Here is a 27,278-nt window from a genome sequence, read left to right as displayed (position 1 = left end):
ATTTTTTTTGCAGAACAATTAAATACAATGTTCCTTTAACTTTTTTTGAATGTTTTTAGTACAGGGGCTACAGGGTCTTACTATACAGATCGGACTTGTAGTGATCCTCCTATTTCAGCCTCCTAAGCTCTGGGATTACAGGTGTATGCCACCATACCCAGTCTCAATCTTGGTCTCAGCATGCCCCAGGGGTGAGGCCAGCATGGCACACTGCATAGGCCTAAGCAGGTGCTTTACTCCACTGAGCTGGCTGGCCCTTCCTTTAAATTCAACAACATTTAATTCCTAAGTCGAAGACAACACTAAGTGAGAGAACAAATACTGTCAAATTCATATTTTTTTTGTTTAGTGAAATTCTGTATCATTTATAGTACTTTGTTTTAATACTATTTTGTACTCTTTAAAAAATAAAAAATAAAAATAAAAAAGAAATCAACCAGTAACAACAAAAGTTCCCCAAATACCATCTCAAACAAAAATTGATGATATGTCTCTGATGATGAGCAAAATGCTGTAACGCTGACAAAGCTTGGCTTCTGCGGGGGGCATCACCAAGATGCTTCACCAGAGATGGTGTGTGTGGCTGAAACCAACTCCTTTCCATTTAGCAGTAGTTTGGGAGGGGCTGCTTCATGCCAGGGACCTTGCCAGTTCTGGGGAGCCAAAGGTCACTGTGTCGTCCATCTGGGCGGACACTCCCTGGGTAGGAGGACTCATTTGCACTGCGGTAGGACCCTGTTTTTCACCTTCCTGGTGTAACATGTGCATCTGTGAGAGGCTGGTGTGGGGCAGAGTTGGGGTGCATGCGGCCGTGAGAGGCTGGCGTGGGGCAGAGTCGGGGTGTGTGCAGCCGTGAGAGGCTGGCGTGGGGCAGAGTCGGGGTGTGTGTAGCCGTGAGAGGCTGACGTGGGGCAGAGTCGGGGTGTGTGCACATGAGAGGCTGGCGTGGGGAGGGGGGTGCTGCAGAGCGCCAGGGCAGAAGGCAGTGCCTTGAGTCCCTGTCACATGTGTAACATTGCATAAAATTTAATCGAAGACGAACACAGAACCTACCTATAAGTCTTAACAGTGCACACAGAGTATGGTTTTACAGAATTGTAAATATATAAAATCATAGATTTGCATTTTGGGATAACTTAAAGTAGTTCTTTAGAAAAAATCCACTTTCTTTTGGTTAGTTTTGCTTATACTTAGTATTTTCAACAGTAGACCTTAGCCAATAATCACAAAATGAATAGATTTTAAGGCTACAGAATGGTCAATAATGCAAATTCATGATTAAGTAATAAATGCATCCTCAGTACATAGGACCAAGTGTGACTTAGACACGACCCACATAGCCAGGTCAAATACGTCTTACCTCCTTGTTCGCACAATTGCTGGGCGAGTGCATCTTTGAAAATAACTTGGCCCCTGTGTGTTGCCGTAGCCCTGGAAATGAATAGACAAAGGTTATTTCAGACACGGAAGTGTTGCTGCTAACGTTTTTTTTTTTGAAATTAAATTATTTAAAAATTGTATTCTTAAGTTTTACTTATATATACAGTCTTGAAGAGGGAGCGCATCTGAACAGTGATATAAATGCACAACAGTGAGCTAAGACATCTGGGCCGCTAATTACCTTGCCATCTCACTTCACAAAGACACAGCAACACATGTGCACTTATTTTGAAAACACCAGAGAACAAAGCCTGGATGGAAGAAAAAGTGTGGAAAGGATCTTATTGATGTTTCTTTTTCCAGAGACAATATAAGACGTTTTGTGGAGCAGTAATGACATTAGTACTGGAGATAGATGCTGTTCAGGTACTTTGGTTTTTTGTTTTTTGTTTTTTTTTTCCTGAAAACAACAGTAAGACTAACACAGAGTTGCGACAAGCTATTTCATTTTTATAAGATATTTTCAGAAAACAAAGACTATGCAGAGCTTTCACAATAATAAAATCTGTCAGAATAAAATACACCTCCTCCTGGCCCTGGGTCTAACTCGTCACGTGAAGGAGAAGCGCATCTTCTACCTGTGCTAATCACAGCCATGCACATGGAGGGCCAAGAAAAGCAATAACCCCACTGCAGATGTGTTCTTCAGGGACTATAATAGGAAATGTCTTATTAATGGAAGAATTATTTATGATTATATGTGAAGTGTTCTCCCTTAATTTTTTTGTTGCAAAATGTGATTTCAGAACAGAAAATCATGTTTTAAAACTTTGATTTTAGAATATAAGCTATACAGAATGTGTTTACTAGCTAAAAACACTTCACATTAATTCTTCACTTTGGTCTCACATCACTGTAGGACAAAAATAATTTGAACCAGCCACATCTGCTGAGGTGGATTTGGGGCAACACATTGTGCTTGTGTGTGAGGGTGTGAAGTTTGTGCCCTACACTTGTCCTAATGATACTTTTCGGTACAAATTTCATTCTTTGATGGGCTGAACAGGACCTAATGGCTCCCATCATTCCCTACTGTGGCCCCTATAGGAATGTATCTGCCTCCTTCACGCATTAGACGTTTCTCGTTTCCACTTTCCCTGGAATTCTTACCATCCACTAGTGTCACAACCCCAGTGTGTCCAACTCTCTGAAAGTAACCTGATAAACTAATGCATGCTGAAGTGTTAATAGGGGATGCTGTGCTATGCTGACATATACTTCAGCAGTGAAACTGTGAAAATATTACACCTTAACACACATGCACACATTGGTACAACAGTTGTGACTCTGAGCAGCAGAGAGATGTAATTGTAGAGAAAAATCATTGTGTAGCCTTCAATATGCGGCATATGGAAGCTATGAGGGAAGTTACTGCATGTTAATCCTTACAGAAATGTCAGATTAAACAACTGCCACCACTTTCTCTGTATATTCACATGTTCAGAAGGCTTCCTTTGCTGTTAGCCTTTATTCCGGCAGTCCAAGTCATGAGCACGATATAGATGTGTTTATCTCTCTTCATCAGGACAGGCTTTCTGTTCAGAAAGAACACTGGGACTTTCTTTAGCTAAATATGTTTAACCAATCCATTAAGCCAAGTGTTTCTCAGATCAGATGCGCTGCTGACAGCAACACAGTGATCAAAGGTGTCAAATTTTAATTTGATATTTGCTTTGGGAAGCGGATGCATTTTCAGAAGTTGCTAACTACCAAGAAACTACAATGTTTAAATAATTATCACTTTTACGTATCTTCCAGTTGTGAACATATAATATTTTTATAATATTTCTTTTGGTCCATTTAGTTACCATTGTGCTAGTTTGTGCTTCTCCTAAATAAGAGGAGTCCAAGTGTCTCCATTTTGGAAACAATCTTAGCCACTGCATGGCGCCTTTGAATGGTGTTTTGATTATTACTTGCTTTCTCAGAGTCATTACTTTCATCTATAGACACACTTCTGCTACTTTGCTTCACAGAATGAATGAAAGATACTAAGCTCACCTAGACAAGATTTCTTCAGCAGTGGTTCTCACTGTTCAAACACGTAAGGAATTCAGAGACAGAAGGCAGGGCAGCTTCATCTCTCAGGGCTGTCTCCTTCAGCTCCTCCATCCCATAGGCTTCCCACCACCCATCCCACATCACTGACACTTCCACTCTGCAACCCTGAGGCTGTCAGGGAGCTGCCCTGGCTGGCTGGCCATGCTTAACAAGATAGCAGAGAATGGTCTCTTGGAGGGGCAAAGGTTTGTTTTGGCTCCCTGTTTCAGAGGAGTCAGTCCATGGTCTGCTGACCCCACTATCGTGGGTTGAGGCAAGGCAGAGCCTGATGGTGGTGACAGTGCGCAGAGGAGACCCCTGCTGCCTCCTACCAGAGGCCAGGAGCAGAAAAGAGGGACCCAGGAGGAAGAAACTGGGGATAAGAGATAGTCTCCAAGGTCACATCTGCATACCCTACTCCCTTCCCCCACCAAGTCTTCCTGCCTCCTAAGTCTCTGTAACCTCCCAACCCTACCACCAAAGGGTTAGCCAGTGTATTAAGGTTAGAGCCCTCATCATCCAGTGCCCAAAACAATGTCTCTAAGCATGCTCCATGAGACACTAAGCTTCCCACTTAAGAGCCTTTTGGGAGGCATTTAAGATTTGAACCACAACTGGAGCAGAATTTAAAAGCCACTGAGCTCTTCCAAGCATATGGATCAGGAATGTGAGGCCCCCCCAGGATGCTTACTTGCCGCAGGGCACACAGCCTCTGAACGGCAGCCCAGCAATTAAAAGCTGGCTTGTGGAACACCATATACCATGTTCTCAGTGCCATTATCTGAAGACTTCTGCTCAGGAAAAGAAGATGTAGTAGTAATAACAATGTGGTTGGCACACACCATAGTTATTATTATTGTAACGCCTAGTGCAAAGTAAAATTTGCTACCTGCTCTGAATCAAATCAATGCTGGCAACAGCCCTGAGAGGTAGGTATTATTACCCTTATTTTCCTGAGCCACAGAACCACTGTATAATTTACAAACATTACACAACTGGAGACAAAGTCAGAAGTCAAGCCCAAGGAGTCTGAGTGTAGAACCCCGCTTTGAAACATTACATCTACCTCTCACTCATGTGGATCAAAGACACAACGGTTGCTTTCCATCTCTTTTGAAGCAAAGCCTGCTTCTGAGGGCTCATTTCTAAAGTCCCAGGCTCTCTCGCTTGTACTCTCTACTCCTTTAGGGTACAACTAAGCCCATTAATTTAATTTCCTTTGGACAAACTTGTTTTCCATTTCTGATTGGGCCAGCAACCGCAGGAAAATTGTCTCTGAAAATACCATTTCTCCCGACTGCTTCTCCACCTGCTCTCAGAGGGCCTTAATTTCTGGTCAACTCACTGCAGTCTCTTTTTCTAGCTCACTTCCCTCAAGCACCCCCAAACCCTCTCCTCCCCTGTTCTCTGCCAGCCGTGAGAACACCGGGGGCCACACCACTGCCTAACTTGCAGGGATGCCTCGTACACACATAGGGTGCGGACAGATGATCACCATGCGCCCACTTTCTGTGCAAACCTTTAATCCCTTCACCTAACCTTTCAATATAACAGTGCCTCACCCTATGGCCGGTGGATATTAGCATTGTATCTTGGGGAGGGGAGAGAGCGGAAGCCTAGGTGGCCAACAAGAACACAGGCCCCTGCAGTTTGTATTCTGCAGTGTCCGGAGTGCTATAACCCAGCATGTGGCTAGTGTCAGCAGTGGTACACCTACTTTGAATACACCTACAGCTAAGAAACAATTCATGGCGGTCTATCCCAGACTGCATCACTGATTTCCAATAGTTATGGAAATGTGAGTTCAAATTTATAAATATATGTTATATACATATTTTAAAATTGCAGCAACAATTTTTGGTACAGCAGCTTGAAATTTTTTCTAATAAGAATGCTTAGGTATGATATATGGTAACAGACCTAATTCATTTCTTAACTGTTATTTTTTGTCACTTATAGCTTGCTTTTTGAGAAGGCTGATTAAATTCATGGTGCAAATATCTAGGTTGGTACTACTTGTACTTAATTTTCTATAATTAGTGATCATTTTGCAGAACAATTCATAACATATGCTCATTCACTGTTCTGGGGGTTAGACCAGATACCTCAAGGAAGTTTCTAATAAGCACTTAGCTTATTGCTGGAAGACACACAGATCTCTCCAAAGCAAGCCTGATGAAGTGTCTCTGTTAGGTAAGAATTTTAAAACCTGTGTTGTAAGTTATCATTTGAAAAGCGCTACCTTTCTCTCCCAAATGAAGAAAGTTCATTACGATTGCCATACTCAGTGCTTGAAACAGGCTTTGTTTTGTTGCGACTTTGAAAGAGTGTGTGCCGGTCTTATGTTAACTGAACTCCTGACAATCATCCCCCCGAAGCAGTAAGAATTAAGAATGCCTGGACCACAAGCCAGGGCTGAAGCAGGCCTCTGCCACGACACTGACCAGCATTTGGAAACAATCAGCTCCAACTTCCAAACTACATGACTTCACATAATGTCTTTAATCCTTCTAGACTTCAGATTTCCTATCTGGTTAGGAAAACTTGAAATAACAGCTATTACTTAAAGATATCAATGTCCACTCTGTGGATACTTAATTTCTCCACCTAAGTAGAGCTCAAGCTTCCGAGACACTAGGACTCATTCATTAAAAATAAACTCTGCTCAATAAAGCACAGTCAAAATGACTTGAATGCAGAAGAAAATCAAAACTATTTGTACTTCTCTATTCATGACTTCTTTCCACTGTGCAATATTCTTATGAAGTTTTCAGAGAAGGAACACAAATAATTTTTAATAAATTGTTTATAATGCCTAAATCCCCAAGGGTATTGTTTATTTTTTTATGAATCAATGTATTCAAAGATCAACATGAAGAATAATACTAGTCATTTTATTTTAGAACTAAGAAAATGTGCTTTTCACACCACTGGTGGGTTACTGTTCCTGTCTTTCCCTGGGGCCCGGCATGTTTACTGTTTCTTGCCCATTTACAGCCTGAAAGGCATTCATTAATCAGCGACCCAAAGTTAATCTAGTGTAGTACCAGCATACGAAACTGCCCTTTAGAATATATGTGGGACATGGGGAAAAAAAGGTGTCCTGAGTTTGGTAAATTTGATCTTCAAAGGAATCAACTTATTTGCAAAAATCTTTCCCACTAGCCCCTCTATGCCACCAGCAAGTTATAGTGCTGTAAGGACACTACTTGACTTTTATTGAAAGAAGAAAAGAAAACTTAAGTGCTTTAAAATATATTTAAGAGCTGGCCAGACAGCTCAGCAGACTAAAGCTCCTGCTTAGGCAGAGCGCAGAGGCCAGGGTTCAAGCCCCAGCACACAGTATTGGCCCCGCCCCCCAGGGCGTGCTGAGATGGTGATTGATACTGGATGTGGTGGTGTGTGCCTGTAATCCCAGAGCTTGGGAAGTTGAAGACAGGAGAACCACTATGAGTCTCATCTACATAGTGAGACCCTATAGACCCTGTACCAAATACCTTAAAAAAAAATTACAAAAGGAATGATAAATCCAGGGAAAATTTGCCTTATACGCTCAACTGCAACTATGAGGAACTGTGTATATTTTTTTATAGTATTTTGCTTTTCAAAATTTTATTGCTTTCACTCTTTTTATAATTACTTATTTCACTCCTAAATCATAATGCTTTTGCATTTGTCATATATATATATATATATTATTCTCTCCCTGAAAATAATAAATTTCAGCATTAGTGCTGATTATCTATGTCCTTAAAAGTCACCAATATATGATGTAAATCTGTTTTCTGATTAATATGCAATTTACTAGCAAGAAAAATAACATATGCAAAGCTAATTTAAGAAGGAAAAATAAATCACTTGTTCACAGTGACAACTTCCAAGCAAGTGAGCAAGGTTAGGGGCTTACGCTGAGATGTAGGGTCTATGTTCCCACCTCACAGTCTATGTTCATCTGACGGTACAGGTTGACCTTGCTTAATCCAAAACTCTGAAACCCAAGACTCCAAAACATGAAAGGCTTTGAGCACTGACAGAATACTATGAATGGAAAGTTCCACATCTGACGGCATGTGGTGAGTCACAGGAAAATACACTAAAAATATTGTATAAATTACCTTTCATTTACATGAATAAGATGTGTATGAAACTAATTAATTCTATGTCTAGACTTTGGTTCTATCTCCAACTACCTCGTTATGAATATGTGGACATTCTAACATCCAAAGTAAAAGCACTTCTGGTCCCAGACACTTCAGACAGGCTGTACTCAGTTAGCCTACACTCACTTATGGTAGCGGCCATGTAGCAAGTGTTTGTGAAAATAGGCAAATGATAAGTCTGTGTTCCATTTAATATGGAGTATTAAATGTGCTAAAAAGTAACAAACAAGTTACTGCATAAAGATACTATGGAAAAGATAATTAGGTAAAATATAGATGGTCAGGATAAATGTTACTATCAGGAAGACTGATTTTGGGAATCAGTTACCAGTAAGAACAATAAAAAGAAATAAACTGAGGTGTTCACTTTATTCTTGTAGCACATTTTCCTTGTTCTATAACTTCTGAAAACAAAAATTGTGTTCCAGAAATGTCTTCCAAGCTTAAAATAAAAAAAAAATTCATATCACTTATTATTTTCAATTCTTTTTTATTAGTAGGCATTTGTAGTATATAATGACCACATTCCTTGTGGGGAGTTGGTATATGTATTCAACGCATCCTACTTCTCTTTTGTATTCCCCTCCCCTTGTACAACCTTGGAAAATTATTAAAATTCATTCAAGAAAATAGTGGTGCTGCTGTTTTATTTATTATTTATTTATTTATTTTTTGCAGAACCGGATATTGAACTCAGGCCCTTGCGCTTGCCAGGGAAGCACTTATTCCACTGAGCCATCTCCCCAGTCCCCCTGGTGCTGCTGTTTTAAACATCTTTCAACTAAGTGCACCTCAACGAACCTGCCTCAGAGGCATCCTTGTGCCAATCAGGGACAGATCTAGTAAGGCCCTGCCAATTCCGAGGAACCCTTAGGAAATACTAGAGAGCGAACGAAAGAGGCTATACTTTCATGGAAACACTCAGGCAAAGTACGTAGGTCTTGCTTCTGGGCTAAAAGAATGAACGAATTCTAGATATGACAGTTTTGTTCTAGGCCTTGCATTCATTACCTCCATATAATTTAGACTATGCCATCTGCTCTCTGTGTGTCTCCTTTGCTTAATCTAGAAAATAAACTGGACTAGACCTTGCCAAAGGCTCGGGTAGTAGATCTGCAACCAGAAGCCGCGGGTCTGCACCACAGGTTGTGTTGACCCTCCTTGGACAAGTGATTCTGTTTCAGAAAGAGCTAGACAACTCATGCTACTTATTTTTCAATGAGGGAGTGAAAATCACATGAGGCCAGCAATGTGAAAATGTTGTAAAATGCAAGAAATATGGCAATGACATCCTGGCTGGTTGCTTCAGAAAATACTGGCTCAAAATTCAAAGCGGATGGAAGGAACAAATTAATATATCAAAAGCTACTTTCAGTCTTAAAATGGGAAAAAGGGAAGACTGATATTCATTTTGTCAGTCTTTATGGGGCCAACTGATGAAACCTCTAATAAAGGATATGATTTCTAACCCAGTCAATTAATCATAACAAATTTGGACAACATTGATCCATTGTTGCAAAGACATCTTGCCAAAGTACCCACAGGAGTTTTTTGGAAGAAATAAGTTATAATATGCAAGCACATATTATAGGATATAGTATTGGATATTTTCTGTTATCAAAATAATTTGTATTATGAAATCTTTTAAATAAAGAAAATCATAATGAGATCACTCATATTAGTAACAAGGAAAGGCAACATTTTAGTGGACTATATACCCTAGTGATTCTAAAAATTAATTTCTAAATTTAAAGTTTTACATTAAACAGTTCCTATATAATTAAATATTGCCTAATAACATTTTAAAGGGCAATTAGTATTTTACTGTACAGTTATAGCATAGTGTCTTTGACTATTATTCTATTTTTGAAATTTCATTTATTTACAATATATGTACTAAGGAAATACCATGGTACATCAGTTCAAAAATGTTTTTATTTGAAAACGATTTGATTTGAAAACAGAAGCATCTGGCAAAAGTTTGTTTATGTTTGAACTCTGCATTAGAGGTCAACACAACTATGGACATCTCTTCCACACAAACACAAATGTGCTCATCTTTTCCAAAATGATGGAACAAATTGAGTTTGTTGACCAGGGTACCACTGATACAACTTCTGCCCATGCTGCTTGCTTGTACTTTCAGATGAATTTGTAAGATTGGGGTAATTAAAATAAGATCATAAACATACAGTCTTTGGGCCAGCCAGGTAGCTCAGCAGACTGAAGTGCCTACTTATGAGTCTCATCTACATAGTGAGACCCTGTAGACTCTGTACTAAAATACAAAGCAAACAAGTCAGTATATAGCTGCTCAAAGAATTAGAAACAGAACTACCCAATGATCCAACAATTCATTCATTTGAAATCAGTGTGTTGAAGAGGTGTGTGTACTCCCATCCACCAGGAAACACCATTCACAAGAGCAAAGAAATGGGAGCAACCTAAATGCCCCGCAGCTGAATAAATGGAAAAAGAAGATGTGGTACATAGTCACAGTGAATACACCTTGGCCTTTAAAAGGGACATTGTGACACTTGTGTCTGAATGGGTGAAATGAAATACCCTTATGACATGTGAAATAAATCAGGAAAGACAAATACCGCACTCTGTCTCTTATATTTGGAAACTTAAACAATTGAACTCATAGGAGCAAAGAGTGGAAGACACTTCTGGTTACAGAGACTGGGAGTGGAGGGATTAGGACCCAAAGGTCAAAGGGTGCAAGAAGTCAGGAGAGAGCAATGTGTTTAACAGTCTGTCACACAACTTGAGGAGTACAGTTAACACTAGAGTAGTGTACATTTCAAAATTTCTGATAGTAAATATCTAATGTTCTCACCACAAAAAACGCTAACTAATTCAGGGGCTAGGTATTTTAACTAGCTTGATTTAGTTATTGCACATTGTATTAATGAGCTGTAATATTAATTTGTAAACCATAAATAGGTACAATTAGAAAATGTGAATGTACATTAACAAAACATAGAACTAGAAAACCAGAAAAGGAGACACGAATGTTAAGTGAAATGCACCAACTACATGAGCTTAAACACCGCATGATTTCTCTCATGTGAGGAGCACAAAATAGTAATGAACTACAGGGTAAAATAAAAGGCAGTGGGCTGGAGAGATGGCTCAGTGGTCTAAAGCACCTACTTGGAACAAGCTTGGCAAAGCACAGGGACCACGGTTCGATCCCCCAGCACCAGATGCCAGCCAGCCCCGCCCCCTGGTGGGCTGAGCTGGCCACACACACACACACAATAAATGTAAAAAATAAATAAATAAAAAAACAGTGGAATATATTAAAAAAATAAAAAAAAAAGGCAGTGGGAAATGTGGAAATAGACCTTTTGCAAAAGGGAATGGAACCAAGAGATGGAGGCCGGGTGTGGGGAGAGAAGTGATGCGGTAAGGATCCAGATGCATTCTGGGCAGGTACCAGCTCCCCAAGAGGGATGGAACATTATGTACTATACACACAGACTCATATAAAGAGAAATATGAAAATTGAAGAACCGGATTAAAAGAAAACAAGTGAGAGGTCCTGGGAACACATAGAGGTGGCAGTCACCTGTAGGTCCTGAGAAGCAGCTTCACTAGGAGCGCAGTGTGCTGTTACCTTGGTCCTGGACTTCACAGGGCCAGATTTGCGGGAAATACACACCTGTTGGTTAAGCCACCCACAACCTACAGAACTTGTCACGGTTGTCAAGCTGACTAACAGCTGTGATGGTATTTCAGGAAAGGTGGACTGATTCCCCGTCCATCCATGTGGCCTAGAGACTGTCTGTCCGTCGGTTGGTGTTCTTGCCAGCGGTGCTGCGTTACTTTTAATTTCTAACCTGCTGACTACTGGGGATTTTACTTTGCATCTGTGTTGTTGACATTCTTTAACTTTCAAAGTTGTCTACTCATGTCTTTGCTAATTGTGCTATTGGTGGTAATGTTTTTTCTAAGGATTTATGAGAATTCTTTCAATGTCAAGGGTAATAACTTGTTTCTATATTTGTGAATATATTTATTGTAGTTTATAATTGGTCTTTCACTGTCTTTAGGGTTTGATTTATAAAAAACATTTTTAAAAATTCTATGTAATCAAACATTTTAATCTATTGTCTCCTGATATTTGCCCTCAGGGCTCTCAGGCTTAGAAGCTCTTCTTTATTCAAACTCAGTTAAGAAGATATTCAAGCACATTTTCTTTTGTGAACTTTTTATGTCCACCTGGGAATTTATTCTGGTAAATGGACATTCAGTAGAGATTTGAATTCATTTTTCTTATTTATTTGAAAGATGTTGTAGCATATTTTATTGAATAATTCTTTATCAATATATTTGCTATGGACTCTTTCCTAATTTGTATCTTTTGGTATCAGCATTAGTTTCTGGGATATCGATACAGGCCCACGGCCTGTCCCATATTTGTGGACAAATTTCCACATAAAATCAAATATGAGAGTAGGGTGAGCATGGGCTGAAGGTGATGTGTACTTACCATTTCTGACTCGATCAGCAGTAAATAGTTCTTAAATAAGCCATAAGTAGATTACAATTATGAGGTCAAAATACACAGTTAAAATTTTAAATCTGAATGTTGTGCTTATTTCTAGCTGTTCCATATCAGTTGATTCAAAAAATGTAATGGTGTAATTTCTGAGTCTGTGACAGTAGACTTGCCAATTGAGTTTTCATGTGGGTAAAATGGATGAATTTTGTAAAGTTATAATAAACCTGGACCTCTGTAAGAAATATGGAATCGCAGAAGGTCTAGAATGAAGACATCAGGAATAATATTGGGTAACTGAAAACGGGGAGATGAGCAGCCCTGGCATGCAAAGGAGGTACTGTCAAGCACTGCTTGTTCTTTATGAACCTTGCTAAGATAAAAAGATCCTAACATAAAAACGATTCCAACATAGTGCACAAAAAGATGAAAAAATAATTTTTAAAAAAATGTCATCAGGACACTACTCAATTACAACACTAGTGGTCTTCGAAAAATTTAGAGCATGTTATTTTAATCTGGTACTGTATCTCTAGGCAACCTATCACTCAAATGTAAAGAATCAAACATTCTTCCTCCCAGGTACGCTTTCTCAGGAAGCAATACTGAAAGTGCACCAAAGAAAATGATTCCATAAATTTGAAGAGAAATCATGATTAGTTCTACACAAAATAGTAGGTTGCTCAGAAAAATATTGAAACATGCTATTTGGTATTTCAGTGGTATCTATGTAACCACTAAATTGATTTATTTTATTAAAATTTCATATATTTACATTGGAATGATATGGAGGGTGAAGTTGTGTGCTGGAGGGAATAATGGTATGAAAAGTATAAATCTTTGCACAAAAACAGTCAATAGTTTTACACAGATTATTTAGAGACACTGGAAGCAAAAGATAAATTGATGACAGTAGCCTTTTCCATAATCACTTCTGAGAGATGAGGAAAGTGCTTTTTTTTCTTAAAAGTCTTTCTCTTACTTTAAAATTTTTACCTTTTCCCCAAAATAAAATTTAACTTAAAAACAAAATGAAATCTAAAATAAGTACAAGGAAGAAAACGATGAAGATTAGGGCCAGTGAGATAGCTCAGTGGACTAAGCACCTGCTTAGGCAAGCACAGGGACCAAGTTTTGATCCCCAGCACCACCTCTGCACTGGCCCTGCCCCTGAGCACATTGTGCTGTCCACTGAGACTGGGCATGGTGGTGCACTCCTGTAATCCCAGCACTGAGGAGACTGAAAACAGGATAATCACTATGTGTCTGAGCTGTGTAGTGAGACCCTGCACCAAATACATAAAAAAAGAAAAGAAAATGATGAAGAGTAGAGCAGAAATGAATGGAACAGAGAACTGAAAAAGAATAGAGAAAACTGACAAAATTTGGCTCCTTGAAAACAAAACAGTATGGAATGTTCTTTAGATAGATGATCAAGAGCAAAAAATGGAGATGGGGCCTAAAGCCAGTTTTCTCCAATCAGGGATGAGAGATAGGATATTACCATTAACTTTAAATAAATAAAAAAAAATAAGGAAAGACTATGAACAGCTATATACCACAAATTAGATGGCCAAGACGGAATGCAAAGTCCTAGAAAGACAGAAAGCAATTAGACTTAATCAAGAAGAAATTGAAAATAGGAATATTTTATAAGTAAGAAATTGAGCTAGAAAGAAAAACACACTTTCACAAAGAATAGGAAATCCCAGTCCAGATGGCTTCATTGGAAAATTCTGCAATTCTTTAAAAAGGAAGTATTAACCATTCACAATCAAGGACATCATTATGGTCTAGACTTACAATGTTTCCGCAAATTCTCATGTGTTTGGAAGGAGATTAGATCATGATTGGATCTTCTTAGTGGGTTCATTCATTGATGATTTCAGTACTTCATGTGCTATTAGGAGGTGGGGCCGGTGGGAGGGATGGGTCACTGTGGGTATGGCTTGAAAGAATGTGTTTTTGACCCTGGCTTCTTTCTCTCTCATACCCTCTGCTTCTTGGCACTCATAGGTGAAGCAGCTGTCCTTTTCTATGGCTTTCCACCATGATATTTCTGTGTTGGAGTCAGCTGACTATAGACCAAATCCCTCTCCAAAATACGACAAGTTAAACCCTTCCTTTTTCAAATCTGCAGTAATGAAAAGCGGATGAGATAAACATTAGTCCTTTAGAAACTTCCAAAGAAACTAGGAAAAATGATTTTTTATGCCTTCTGTGAGGCCACTATACCAAAGGCAAATAAAAGCATCCAAAAACCACAAAATAAAAAGAAAACTGTATGACTGTCCCTTAGGTATATAGATACGAAAGTTGTCAACAGGATTCTGCAAATTAAATCAACATACACAAAAAGTATCACAGATCATGACAAATGAAATATATCCCAAGAATGCAAGGATGGTTTGCATAAAAAAATCATTTAAAGAATAAAGGTCAAAAAATACATAAACATTTGAACAGATTAAAATGGCTTGATAGTTTTAAACACTCTTTGATGATGAAATCATTCCATAAACTTCCATCTGATAGAGTCCTTCTACAAAAATATGGTAGCTAATATCATACTTGTTGGAGAAAGATTTTAGTCTTTCCTTCTAAAGTCATGGTTGGGGAGGGAGAGGAGGAAAAGGGGATGAAAGAACTAATGTGTGTTATGTACATGTATCAACTCCCCACGAGGGGTGTAATCATTGTGTATTACAAACATGTACTAATAATAAGTAAAACTTCTAAAAATGACAAGAATTATGCTGTTGTTACTTTTATTCAACATTTTAGTGGAGATTCTAGCCAGATCAATAAGGCAGTAAAATGAATATGACACATGCCAAATAAAAAGAAGTAAAAATCTGTTTATTTTTCAGATGGTATAATCTGGTATACAGAAAATATTAGTACATTTATTCACAAGAATGCTCTCACAACTAACAAGTCCAATAAGATAGCATAGTACAAGACCAACACACAAGAATAAGTTTATTTAATACTTTATCAATTGACCCCCCAAAAACTTAAAATACGATTTAATTACTAATTACATCAAAAAGAAGACATTTGCCAAATGAAGTACAAGACTTGTACTTGAGAAGCTACAATTCATTACTGAAGAAATTGGCAAATTAAAATTCAAATAAAACAGAAAGACACCTCATGTACACCAATGGATCAGAAGACTAGTATGTTAAACTAGAAATGCTACCCAGATAGATCTCTAGATTCAGCACAATACTTCTCAAAACTCCAGCTGGGTATTTTGCATAAATTGACAAGCTTATCCTAAAATTCAAATAGAAATGCAAGGGACTCTGAAGAGTCAGAAAAATTTTGATAATGAAGAAATTGGAGAATTTATACTTCTTGATTGAAAAACTTACTATGAAGTTACAGTTAATAAGGCAGTATGCTATTGCTACAATGACAGACACATAAGTCAATGGAAAAGAACCAAGAGCCCTAAATAAAGTCATAGTCAATAAATTTTCAAACAGGAAGTTAGGAGAATTCCGTGAGCAAAGAAGTCATTTTCAACAAACGATGCTATGTCAACTGGATGTAAAGATGCAGAAGAATAAAGTTGGACTCCCACTGGTACCACATCCAAAACCTAATTGAAAAGTGATCATAGATTTATGTGTAATAACTGATCTATAAACTTCTTCAAAGAAATGATGAAGAAATCTTTATAACTTGAGATTTGGCAATGTCCTCTTAAATACAACATGCAAAGCACAGCAGAAAAGAAAAATCCAGTAGATGAGATTTCATCAAAATAAACAATTTTTCTGCCATGAAAAATATCACCAACAAAACAGAAAAATGACTCATGAATGGAGGAAATATTTTTAAATTACATACTGCTGAGGAACTTGTATCCAATATACACAAAGAACTGTCACAACAAATAACTCAATTTAAAGGTGGGCAAGGGATTTCAACAGACTTAATCCAAAGAAGGCAGAAATGGTCAAGAAATATATAAGCAGATGTTCAGTGTCTCTAGCATTTAGGGAGATGCAAACCAAAACCACAATGAGCTAATGAAAAAGGTAATATGAAAAAGATAATAGTGTGTACTGTGATGAGGATGTGGAAAAGTTAGAGCCCTCATATATTGTAGGTGGTAACATAAAATGGTGTGACCAGTTTGGAAAAACTCCGGCAATGCCTCAAATGTTAAACACTGAGTGACTCAGCAATTCCATTTGTAGTTATATACTAAGAGAATTGAAAACAGATGGTCAATAATTTGTACATAAATGCTCCTAGGAGCACTATTTATAGCAAAAATAGAAACAAATGCCCATTAACAGAAGAATGCCCAAGTAAAATGTGGTATATCCATAAAATGGAATATCACTCAACCATAAATAAGAATGGAAGGCTGTGCATATCACAACATGGTGAACCACATATACGCCGTCACTAAACAAGTCATGAAAGACTGCCCATGATGTGATTCAATCATATAAAACATGTGGAACAGACAGACCGATGCACAGAGACAGAAGGCAGATTAGTGGTTTCCACGGCGATAGGGAGATGGAGAAATGGAAAGTGATTGCTAATGGGTGAAAGGCATCTGTTCAGAGCGTTGAAGTATTCCGAAATGGTTTACAATTATTACAAAAAAGGAAATTCATACATGTTTTGGGGACATCACCAATTGTGGAGTATGATGTTATATTGAACCAAAAGGAATATTTTGTTGCCTGAAACATCCAAAGAACAAAGAACTACATTAGTAAGTTTGGTTTTTTTACACCATTATCCTTCAATGCTTTATTAAAAAGAAAGCAATATTTGGCCCAAGGAAACTATACAGCCTCAAATTACAATAAAATTTCAATTATTTGGTTTTTTTTTTTTTGGTGGAACTGGGTATTGAACTCAGGCCTTTGCACTTGCCAGGCAAGCACTTTGAAATTTTAATTAAACCAAAGTTTATTTTGCAATTTTGAGCGGAGGGAGAATATTTTTTTCGTTTGCAATGTGTAAGTACTGCTTCCATTACCTCCTTCAGTACATAGCTAGATGAAAAAAAAAAGCACATTAAATTACTGATATAATGATTATCTAAAAGTCTCTTTAAGCTATCAAGATATCAATAGCAAAGTCTTTTGGTCCAACTCAGGCAAAACCAAAACTTATCTAAGTATATTAAAGCAGACACTTATTCCTTAAATGATAGAACTGCAATAACCAAAATAAATGCTTAACATGTCATCTGTATTTTTCTGTCCCTTTCTTACCTAGAAATACACTTCCTTAAGTTTATATAGAACCAGAATTTAACTCAGTTGCCTCAGTGTTTCAAGTCAGTTCCCATTGCTGGAATGTCCAGGCAGGAGTTCTGGTACATGCTGGTAGGCCTGTCACTGGGGAATCTGACTTTGGAAACACAAGTCTCCTTAGAGCTGTTTACCTGCCCAGTGACAGCTGGACAGTGGCCCCAGAGAGAAAGGACAATATTCTTTTGAGGACATTGCTCCAGAGGCACATTTTCACGGCAAGCACACGGCACAAGAGATGGACATGGACAGTAGGAGTGGGGCTGGCCATCATGCGTAACACAAGCAAATATTTTGTTAGAAATATTTTTATTTTATACATAGTATACATTTTTTTCTGTTAAGGGATGGTTTAAAAGACTTTTTAGCTCATTAGCCAAGTGATTCTAGAAATAGAAAACTATAGAATTATACAACTGCAGGACCTATCCTTAATCAGTTACTTCAGAATCTCTGGATGTCAGGTACAGGCCTGTGTTATTATGGTTACAGCCAGAGGTGAAAATTACTGGTCTGAATGGCTTTTCCCTAAGAGTCAAAGGATGTGTCACACATCCTTTGAGTAATGTCACCCATTCTCAGTTGGTATATTCATACAATCAGAAAATTGTTTCATTTTTTCTTCTTTCCCCAATCAGTGACCCCTTAGTAAGAATTAAAAATCATCTTTCTTGTCCATTCCCTTCAAACTTGCGCCTTCTTTGGAAGATGTGGATCATTTGGATATCCAACTCAGAAGAAAAGCCAGAAAAAGTGCCTTTTCAGTGAAGTGAGATTTTCACTGTGAGCCTAAATGTTATGAAAATACATATTTTTAAAGCAATCTCCTGTACATTTATTTATTTACAAGGTGATATCAAAGCAATTTCTCAAGCTGAGTACTGCTGACATCTGAGCCAAGCATGTCCTTGCTGTGTGCACCTGTCCTGTGCACCGTAGTGTGCTTACTAGCAACACAGGTCTTTGCCAGTAGATAGCAGGTATCACAACAAAAAATGTCTCCAGACATTATCAAATGTTACCTTGGAGCCCTGGCTAAATTATAAGAACCCTTATAAGAACCACTGGTGCATAGATTTGGAAGAATTCAGTCTATGTCAAATTACAGTATTTACATGGCACTGCTGTTTACTACATTGAATATTATGCATTTTGACACTCCTAGTATGAGAAGTAGTTCAAAATGGCTCACAGGGCCAGGGAGATGGCTCAGCAGAATAAGTGCTTGCCTGGCAAGTGCAAGGGCCTGAGTGCAAACCCCAGTTCCCACCAAAAAAAAAAAAAAGAAAAGAAAGAAAGAAAAAGGCTCATGGCTAAGAGTTTAATTATGTGTAATACCCTCTAAAGCCGACTAGCATTTTCTATTGAAGTCAATTTCTGAAGAACAGTCATAACCACCTTCTATATTGCTTTGAGCACAAAAGAAAAGTAAGAATTGACATGTACATTAGATATTCTGCAGGAGATTTCTGCATAAATGGTCCTCACAGGCTCAAGCTAAGCTCAGCTTTAGGAAAATTGTCTTGTTGTACAATTTCTGAGTTTATTGTTTGACTAACACAGTCTTTAGGGTTGGGAAAGTTGAAGTGTGCAGGGCTTGTAATTAAAGATCTTGCCTGGAATTGAGTATAATATTGTTAGAGAAAGCCCAGGGTAGACTAATGAGAGGTGATGAAATCATAAGGTATAAACAGCAGAGTTCAAAGTCATAACACAAAGGCCAGAGCTTCCATAACAGCAAAGGAGACTGAATCAATCAATCAATCAATCAATCAATCAATCAATCAGAAAATTAGGTGTTTTAAAGTCAAATTATATTCTGCATGAATTTTTTTCCTTCCCTTTTCTGGCAAGACATGGGAAAATCAATTTGAGGGACTTCCCTATTTAGCTAAACTAAAGCTGTATTGCAAACAAAAACAGGTAACAGGATGGTTAAAAGTGAATAGCTATAGAAAATGAGTATTTTAAATTCTTTTGTAATTATGAAGCCCAACTCTTTTACCAAAAGCAGGAAAATGATAGCTTGTCATTATAATTTTGCCCTAGTAAACATCCACTATTTGAATTACATCCCACAGGGAAGTATGCTTTAATATAGTCTGGGCTGCTGGAATGTCATAATGCACTTTCTGTAAATATTCTAATTTTATATAATGGTAAAGAAATCATATTTTAATTTTTTCTGTAGTTCATTATGACTCACTGCTATGGCAACTGCCAAATCGGTCAATTTGCATCAATAATAGAACAGGCTCCTATTGTCTCTCGTCTGACACAATGCCAACTATATGGCCTACCTATTCCAATAGGGGAATCATGACTTTCAACTCTTTTCTAATTTTAATATCCCTGGATTTGTGCACAGTAAATTCTTTTCAAATATTGAACTGAGTGTATGTGCTCAAGTACTTTCCTTTTGAAGTAGATCATATAAGAGCCAGCCTGATATCTCAGGGGACTAAAAGTGCCTGGTGAGGCAGAGTACATGGCGGGTGTTCGATCCCTGGTGTGCTGTGCCAGCCCGCCCCCAAGGCACGCTGAGATGGTAATAGAGACTGGGCATGGTGGTGCCCACCTGTAATCCCAGTGCTTGGGAAGCTGAAAACAGGAGGACCACTGCGAGTCCGATCTAGGTAGTAAGACGCTGTAGACCGTGTAGAATAGAGAAAAAAATAAATAAAACTAGATCATATAAAGAAACAGATTTCCACGTTGTCGTGGGATAAAGAACAAATCCTATACAAGTATTTGAAACCCAAATTAGTTTGTTATTCTTCTATTATTTCAAAATCCCGGCAGTTGAGTGATTTTGGTTGCTCTATTGTACACATCTCCCAACTTATTTGTTAGTTGACCTATTGAGAATTGTAGAATTAATCACTCCTCCCTCAGAGAGGGATGAATAGCTGAGCTCTCTATCTTGTAACTTTAACTCAAAGTTTGTTTTCAACAATAGAAAAGAATAGATACAATGTTTTTGGCCTGGAGAAAGTCCATAGCACTCAAAATTTACAAAACTGTGAAGCAGCCAACAGCCAATGACCTAAGAGTCTGCAGAAAGTGCGTGGGCACAGAGCCACAGGCCCACCTTACATACTCACACAGATTGCTCGGCATACCAGACATTTCCTAATGACTTTTCCTTTGAATATTAATTGATCTTTTTTAAAAAAAACATATTTGATTGTTGCAAGGTCTCACTATGAAGCTTGGACTCATGGTGACCCTCCTGCTTTCAGCCTCCCCAGCACTGCGATTACAGGAGTGCACCACCCTGGTGCTGGGGATCGAACCATGGACCCTGCACTTTGCTTAAGCTTACCTAAACAGGCACTTTAGTCCGCTGAGCTATATCGCTGGCTTGCTAATTTATCTTTCTATAAGACCTATTTTCTATTTTATTTTGGAGTGATTTTAGATTTATGTAAAAGTTACCCAGGCAGTATAAGAGGCTCCCATATACCCTTCATCCAAATTTGACTAATGTTAACATCTGATGTGACCATGGTTCATTTAATACTGAGAAATTCACATGCAGATTTTACCAGTTGTTCCAATAATGTCTTCCTCCTTACAAAGTCGGTCTCTAATCCAGGATACTAAGTCATATTTAGTGAGATCTCTTTTGTAAATACAAAAATTTCCAGGCCATGTAATTTATTGAATTACCGACCAACCCTATTAAGAACTCATTTATTACATTAATTTTCTTCTGGAGGGAAAAGATAAGGGCAGCATGAAAATCCTGGGCATTGGGAGCACATAAAGGAATTGTGGAGGGGAGAAAATGCTGCCAAGAAGGGAGGTAACATATCAAAGCCAAGAGACTCAATTCTGCCTGGGGCCGGCCCTGTGCAGCTCAGTGTAATTGGCTTCCTCAATTGCTACATCTGATGAACTAATTTTCATTTGAGAGAAAACAACAAATCATTAATTATGGTAATAAGTCACAGATTAAAATCTTTGTCTGTGTATTCTACATGCACTGCGATTTGTGCCCTGGGTCATCAGCCTTGTGTCCCCAGCTTTTCCTAGGTCCTCATTCATGGGATAAGTTCTAGGTGAAGACACCTTGGATCATCCAGCCCTGGACAGCATTCCTCACTGTCTTTGCAGAATAAGTTCTGACCCACTTCTGCTGTCACAGATCTTAGCCCCAATCTTGTTCTGATAGCACTGTAATGCAAAGCTATCTTTTCAGAGGGTGCATAGGACTGATAAAGAACGTGAATTCTGTAGTCAGATCTTAGCTAGGCATTCCATTGTATTGAGAGCTTGGACAAATTAGACAAGTCTCTGTGCCTCAGTTTATTCAATCATCTATAAATGGGAGAAAAAAATGGGCCCTCAATATTATCACTTGGAGGCCTCCCTGGCCCCAAACTATGTATGCTTATGCTCTAGAATTTTGCTTTCTAGGCTTCTCAGCCTTATTTTTCGAGAATAGTTTTGTTTTGTTGTTGTTGTTGTTGTTGTTTTTCAGAACTGGGGATTGAACTCAGGTCCTTGGGCTTGCCAGGCAAGCGCTTATTCAACTGAGCCATCTCCCTGGCCCCTTAGAGGACTAATTGCACTGGTCCACAGGAATATGCTTTTGGCACATAGTCATGTTTGGCACTCAAAGGGTCAACTTAACCCAATTCTAAAGGCAGGAAGGAAAAACAGTATTTCAACCCTGTCATCCAGGAACATTTATAATTTACCCACCTTTCTCTGATGTGGGCTGTCAGAAACTGGTGATTCCTGAGTCTGTGTTGTTCTCTGTAGGTGCCATTGAAGGCCAGCAGACCTTTCCCAAAGGGCATCTTTGGGCACGCCACCTCTCTCATCACTTGGCATTTCTACCTAAGTGCCTGCTCCTAATATTTCCTGGTTGTAATTCCAGCACTATTGTAGGCACAGGGAGTGAACTGAAGATGTTTTCACATCTTAAGTTTATACCAAGGTCTTCCACAGCTAGACAGCCAGTTGCAAAACATCGTCCTTCAGTACCAAGTGTTGATTACTTAGGTTTCCAGTTAGTAGGCTCAAGCCTACGGGAGACTGGACTTCAGCCTATGCTGTCCTCCACCTGGATTAGGGCCTCATGTCACCTTTTGCTCAGTGCCGGTCTCCTGAGCACCAGAAACAATCCATCCCATCCTCTCCTTTCTTCCCACTTCCCATGTGTCATGGGTCTCCAAGACCACCTTCCTAGTTGCTTTCACAAAGCAATGAAAACATCTATGGAATCACAACCTTACTAGGAATAATAAATGGAAATGGTGCCAAGCTTGTCTACATTAAGCAACTGTTTTATAGAATCAGTAATTTATACTATAATATCTTTTCAACTTTGAGTGGGGAAAAAGAGGAAAAGGGATATACCTTGAGACCATAATGTTAAGTGAAATAAATCAGATGCACAAACTTAAGAGAGGAGGGAAAGGGGATGAAAAATGAACTGAGGTGTGCCAGGTACATGTGCAAACTCCACACAAGGAATGTGCACCTTCTACTCTGCAAACATGAATCTATGAAAAATAAAGAAAAAAGAAGTAATTGAATAGGTCTAATGGAGCTAGTTTTAAATCACACATTATCTACCATTAATCTGTGAACTTTTATATGAATATACTTGCAGAGGATGCTGATGCTGCCCCAATTAAAATTATGGCAAAGTTATATTATTTAAAAAAATGATGTCTTTGTGAGGAAGCCCATGTTGTGTGGTCCACGTTCCTCTGTTTGTCAGTGTTCCTTCATGACCCACCCATTCATGGCTCTGTGCATGTTCTCAGTTTCTCTGACCACCTGACAATTTAATGTGCGGTGCAATTATCACTGGGGAGTCAGTTTCCCCTGGGCAAGTCCCAGTCATCTGTTCGGTCTCATCTCGAGAGTCCTTTCTTCCCTCTAAAACCAAATCAAATTCCTTGTGGTCACTGCTGTCTATACCTCTGACTTCCCTTCATGGCACTTATCACCGTTCTATGAAGCGTCTGTTTGTGAAGTATGTTGGAGTGGTCAAGGCCTCAGGGGCCTGAGTGTTTGAGTCTGAATCTGCTTCCACTCTGTAGGCAGATCACGTGAAATGGTGACTTGCCTTCCCTGAATAACAGGGCCCACCTCCTAGATGATGGCAAGGGCTTCAGAAAACGGTCCCTATCTGGCCAGCGAGATAGCCCAGTGGACTAAAGTGCCGCGATTCCGATTCGATCCCCAGCTCCACATGCTGCGCCAGCCCCACCACCAGGGTGGGCTGAGCCAGCCAGAGCCAGAGTGTGGTGGTGCACTCCTATAATCCCAGAGCTGGGGAGGCTGAAAGCAGGAGGCTCACCATGAGTCTGAGTTGCGTAGGGAAACCTGCAACAACCAAATACATTAAAAAAAAAAAAAGTCAAGAAAAAGAAAATTGTCTGTATGTCCAGCTTGGCATATAAGCACCCAGTAACTGTTTAATACAAATTTAAATTGATCTACGTTATTAATCTATGTAATATTATTAATGATAAAGGTGTCAAATAATAGTACTATGAGAGCAGGGAGCACTTCTCTTTGTATATTGATGAATATTTCTAGGGCAAAGTATAATCTTTGGCACAAAGTGGATGGCCACTAAATACTTCCTCAATAGCTAAGTGAAGAAGAAATAAACACAAGTGAGTTTCCACTTAGAGTTTATGCTGTTCAGAGGGGAGAAGTTTTTTTACTCATGAAATTAAGAAAATAAAATGCAAGAGCAACATGAAAAATGATGAATTTCACAAGTTCAGGGGGGAAAATAATAAAGGGAATGACTTTGTAACATTCCAAATTTTGCTATAAATTCTTGAAAAAAAATTTTAGAGGGCAAAGCAATAAAAATGGTCAAGTGTTGAAAGTTATGATTTTCAGTAATGAAATATAAATAAGAAACAGGTAAAATGAGTATTGTTTACTTCACACAATGCAGCACATACATTCAGGGAAAAAGTATACTAGGGCTTTCAAACTGGAGGTGGATGAGGGACATGGTGAGTTAAAAGGATTACTATTGTTAAATAAATCACAATGCTCTAATTGGTCTTTTTCTATAAACTTGAATTTTTGTATATTAGATTCACTCTAAGAGCAAGGTCCACAAGAATTTAAATTAAACTAAACCTAACAGAGCTATAGAAGTCACAAAAATCCAAGATACCCAAGTGAGAAAATTTGAGAAACATTTTCTTAAGTGGCAAAGGATTACATTATACTAGCGCTGTGCATTAAATCCCTGAGAATATAAACTACGCATCTATGTACTGACACAATTGAAAGTTTCCTTATAAAATCAGAATACTAGTTCAGTTTAGAGGCTTGGGCTGGCTGTGGGGATATGTATTATAACTTCATCTGCAATATCAAGTGGGGATTTTTTAAAGTGGATCTTTCATAAAATGTACAAATAAGAATTTCTGTAACGCTTGATTTACTGATGGAAACAAAAATAGAGCTTCCTATGTAACTGTGATCACAATATGAATCTTTTTTAAGAATGCTGATACTTCTTAACATGAATTAAACCAGCAGCTTATTTGACAAAGTATTATATCCTATAATGTGTTATTTCCAATCAAAATCTAGGGTAAATATTCCTAGGCCATATTTCCAAGTGAATTTATGTGGATTAAAGGGAATCACCCACAGAGATATAAGAACACCGGAGTGTGGTGTCTCTCTAGTGGTCCAGAATAAGGTCACTTCTTTCCTAAAGCTCTTTCTAGATCTTTCCATAATGCTACAGCATTCCATTTTCATTTCCACTAAAACTCAGATTTATGAACGTTTGCGATTGCTGCTTTCCCCATACCAAACTACAGCAATGGAATCACCATGATGGGGATTAAGACACTTTAATGTATTTAGTGCTTTTAAATGCATCTGGATATTTCATTTATTTAATTCACTGCCTTTGTTTAATGTGTTTTCATACGCTAGATGTCTTGAATATACTTAGTGTTCTTCTAGTACGTGACAAAGTCTCAGGGGTTGGGAATCACGTGATTAAGGCAGTACTGGTTAAAAGACATCTAACTATGGTGACAATGATTGAAAATTATGAGAAGAGCTCCATGTCTTCCCTTAGCACTCCGATGACTGATTGTCTTCGTGTTCTTTGGCACCTTCTATGGATAAAGCTTTGTGCTACGCACAGCAGGAAGCACGTTCCCAAACCTTGTTATCAAATGCCTTAGAGACTGCAGCTAGATATTTGGCTTCCACGCCTAGAAAAAAGGTAAGGACACGGCGCTTTGCAGGCACTCCTGCATGTTATACTGGGAGAAGATCGTTACGAGACTCGGTGACAGTCCTGACAACTGCATTTCCCCAACAACAGGAACTGGTGGGTTAGAGATCTCAGGATGCTGTCATTTTCCTGTCTGCTACTCTCCAACAGATGTAATGGTGGGGGGTTGCTTTCGAAAGTGGGGTTCACCAGCTATTTTAAAAAGTGGAAAATTTTTATGAGGGTGAAAATTGCACCCAAAAATATCTCAAGGCTATGAAAACCGGGGAGAATCTTTTGAGTTCTGAGCTTAAGATCTTCCAGTGAGTGTAATCGGAGAGAAGATCTCCATCCCTTAATTGGCTTCACCTTCGCTGTCCCTCAGACACAAGGACTCTTTATCACATTCTTTTATTTTCTCATCCTTTGGGGGGAAATTCTTACAGTTGGAATTTTTGTAAAATGTTCATACACACCTTTATCTTTTGGAGTCACATTTGTTGATGGAGAATTCTGCAAGAATTGAATCAGTCTGGGGTTAAGAGAAAAGTTGTTTCTAGTATATGTAGGAATTATTCTAAATTATATCTAACTGCTTGCATGATTAATACCAAAACCAAAATATTCATGGGGAGAAATCAAATTTTGTCTGAAGTTGCTGGAATTTTTGTTGTATTTGAGGCAGAATGGCACTAAATAGCAGCCTGGAAAGAAACCCATCATTTCTGCTCTGAATGTCTGACAAATTAGGAATAATGCCTGTTACACTACACAGGTCACAGCCTGTCAGGTATGCATTTCTCACTCCATGGCAGCGACAATGCATATATTAGCTGTGTAAATGTGAAATCTACACACAGTTCTCAGCTTAGAATATGTTTAAATATGCTTAAAGAAATCTGGGCATAAACAATGCACACTAACACCAAACTTGATTCTGGAGAGCCTGGGCAGCCACAAATTATTTATAAGGAATCAGAAGCAAGATTCTTCAGACAGACTGAATGAACTAATGTATGCTATCACTATGAAGTTATGCAAAAAATACTACTAGGATTTTTTTTTTTTTTTTTTGGTGACAAATTGAACACCTCAGTCTTAAGCATGAGCTATAAAAACAGGTTAGAATACAGCTTGCCTATGTTGTTCAGTGTAGGGTGGGCTCCATGATGAATTTTCTTCTCTTTGTTCCTTTGCTAAGCATCACACTGAGTTGGGGCGTTTTAATATGGTGAAGTGAACAAATTAACATAGATGAATGATGTGCAATTGTTGCACATTAGGAGGTCTAGTAGGGCTTCCTGAAAAGGAAAGCTTGTAATAGATAGTCAGGCATGAAAAATATATATGCTCAGATTGTAGTAAAAGACCAGAGTCAAGGAGCAGATCAAAGGTAAACTAGCTTCTTTATTCATGGTTCTACTAATAATCTGAGTGACTGAAGTTGGACAACTAGTATTTTACCTGTCTAAGCATCAGATTCTTTACATGTATAGTCTGGCTTGCCTATTTCCTAAGTTTCTAGAAGGCATTTCAAACAAGAAAGGGGTATGAAAGTATTTTTATAAACAGAAAGTGACTCAATACATGTAGACAATTAA

General features: G+C 38.4%; 1 protein-coding gene across 1 annotated transcript in view; it reads right to left on the bottom strand.

Moving 5' to 3' along the window:
* Reln (reelin) overlaps window positions 1-27,278 on the bottom strand; it is a 493,244-nt gene that overhangs the window by 277,322 nt on the left and 188,644 nt on the right. The window contains exon 4 of the mRNA XM_023724314.1: window positions 1,361-1,431. Coding sequence (XP_023580082.1) covers window positions 1,361-1,431 — 71 coding nt within the window. The remainder of the gene's footprint in view (window positions 1-1,360; window positions 1,432-27,278) is intronic.

The sequence above is a fragment of the Octodon degus genome, unplaced genomic scaffold (genome assembly GCF_000260255.1).
Source record: "Octodon degus isolate 3935 unplaced genomic scaffold, OctDeg1.0 scaffold00108, whole genome shotgun sequence".
NCBI classification, from domain to species: domain Eukaryota; kingdom Metazoa; phylum Chordata; class Mammalia; order Rodentia; family Octodontidae; genus Octodon; species Octodon degus.
The sequence above is the reverse complement of the archived record's forward strand: the minus strand, read 5'-3'. Positions and strand labels throughout refer to the sequence as shown.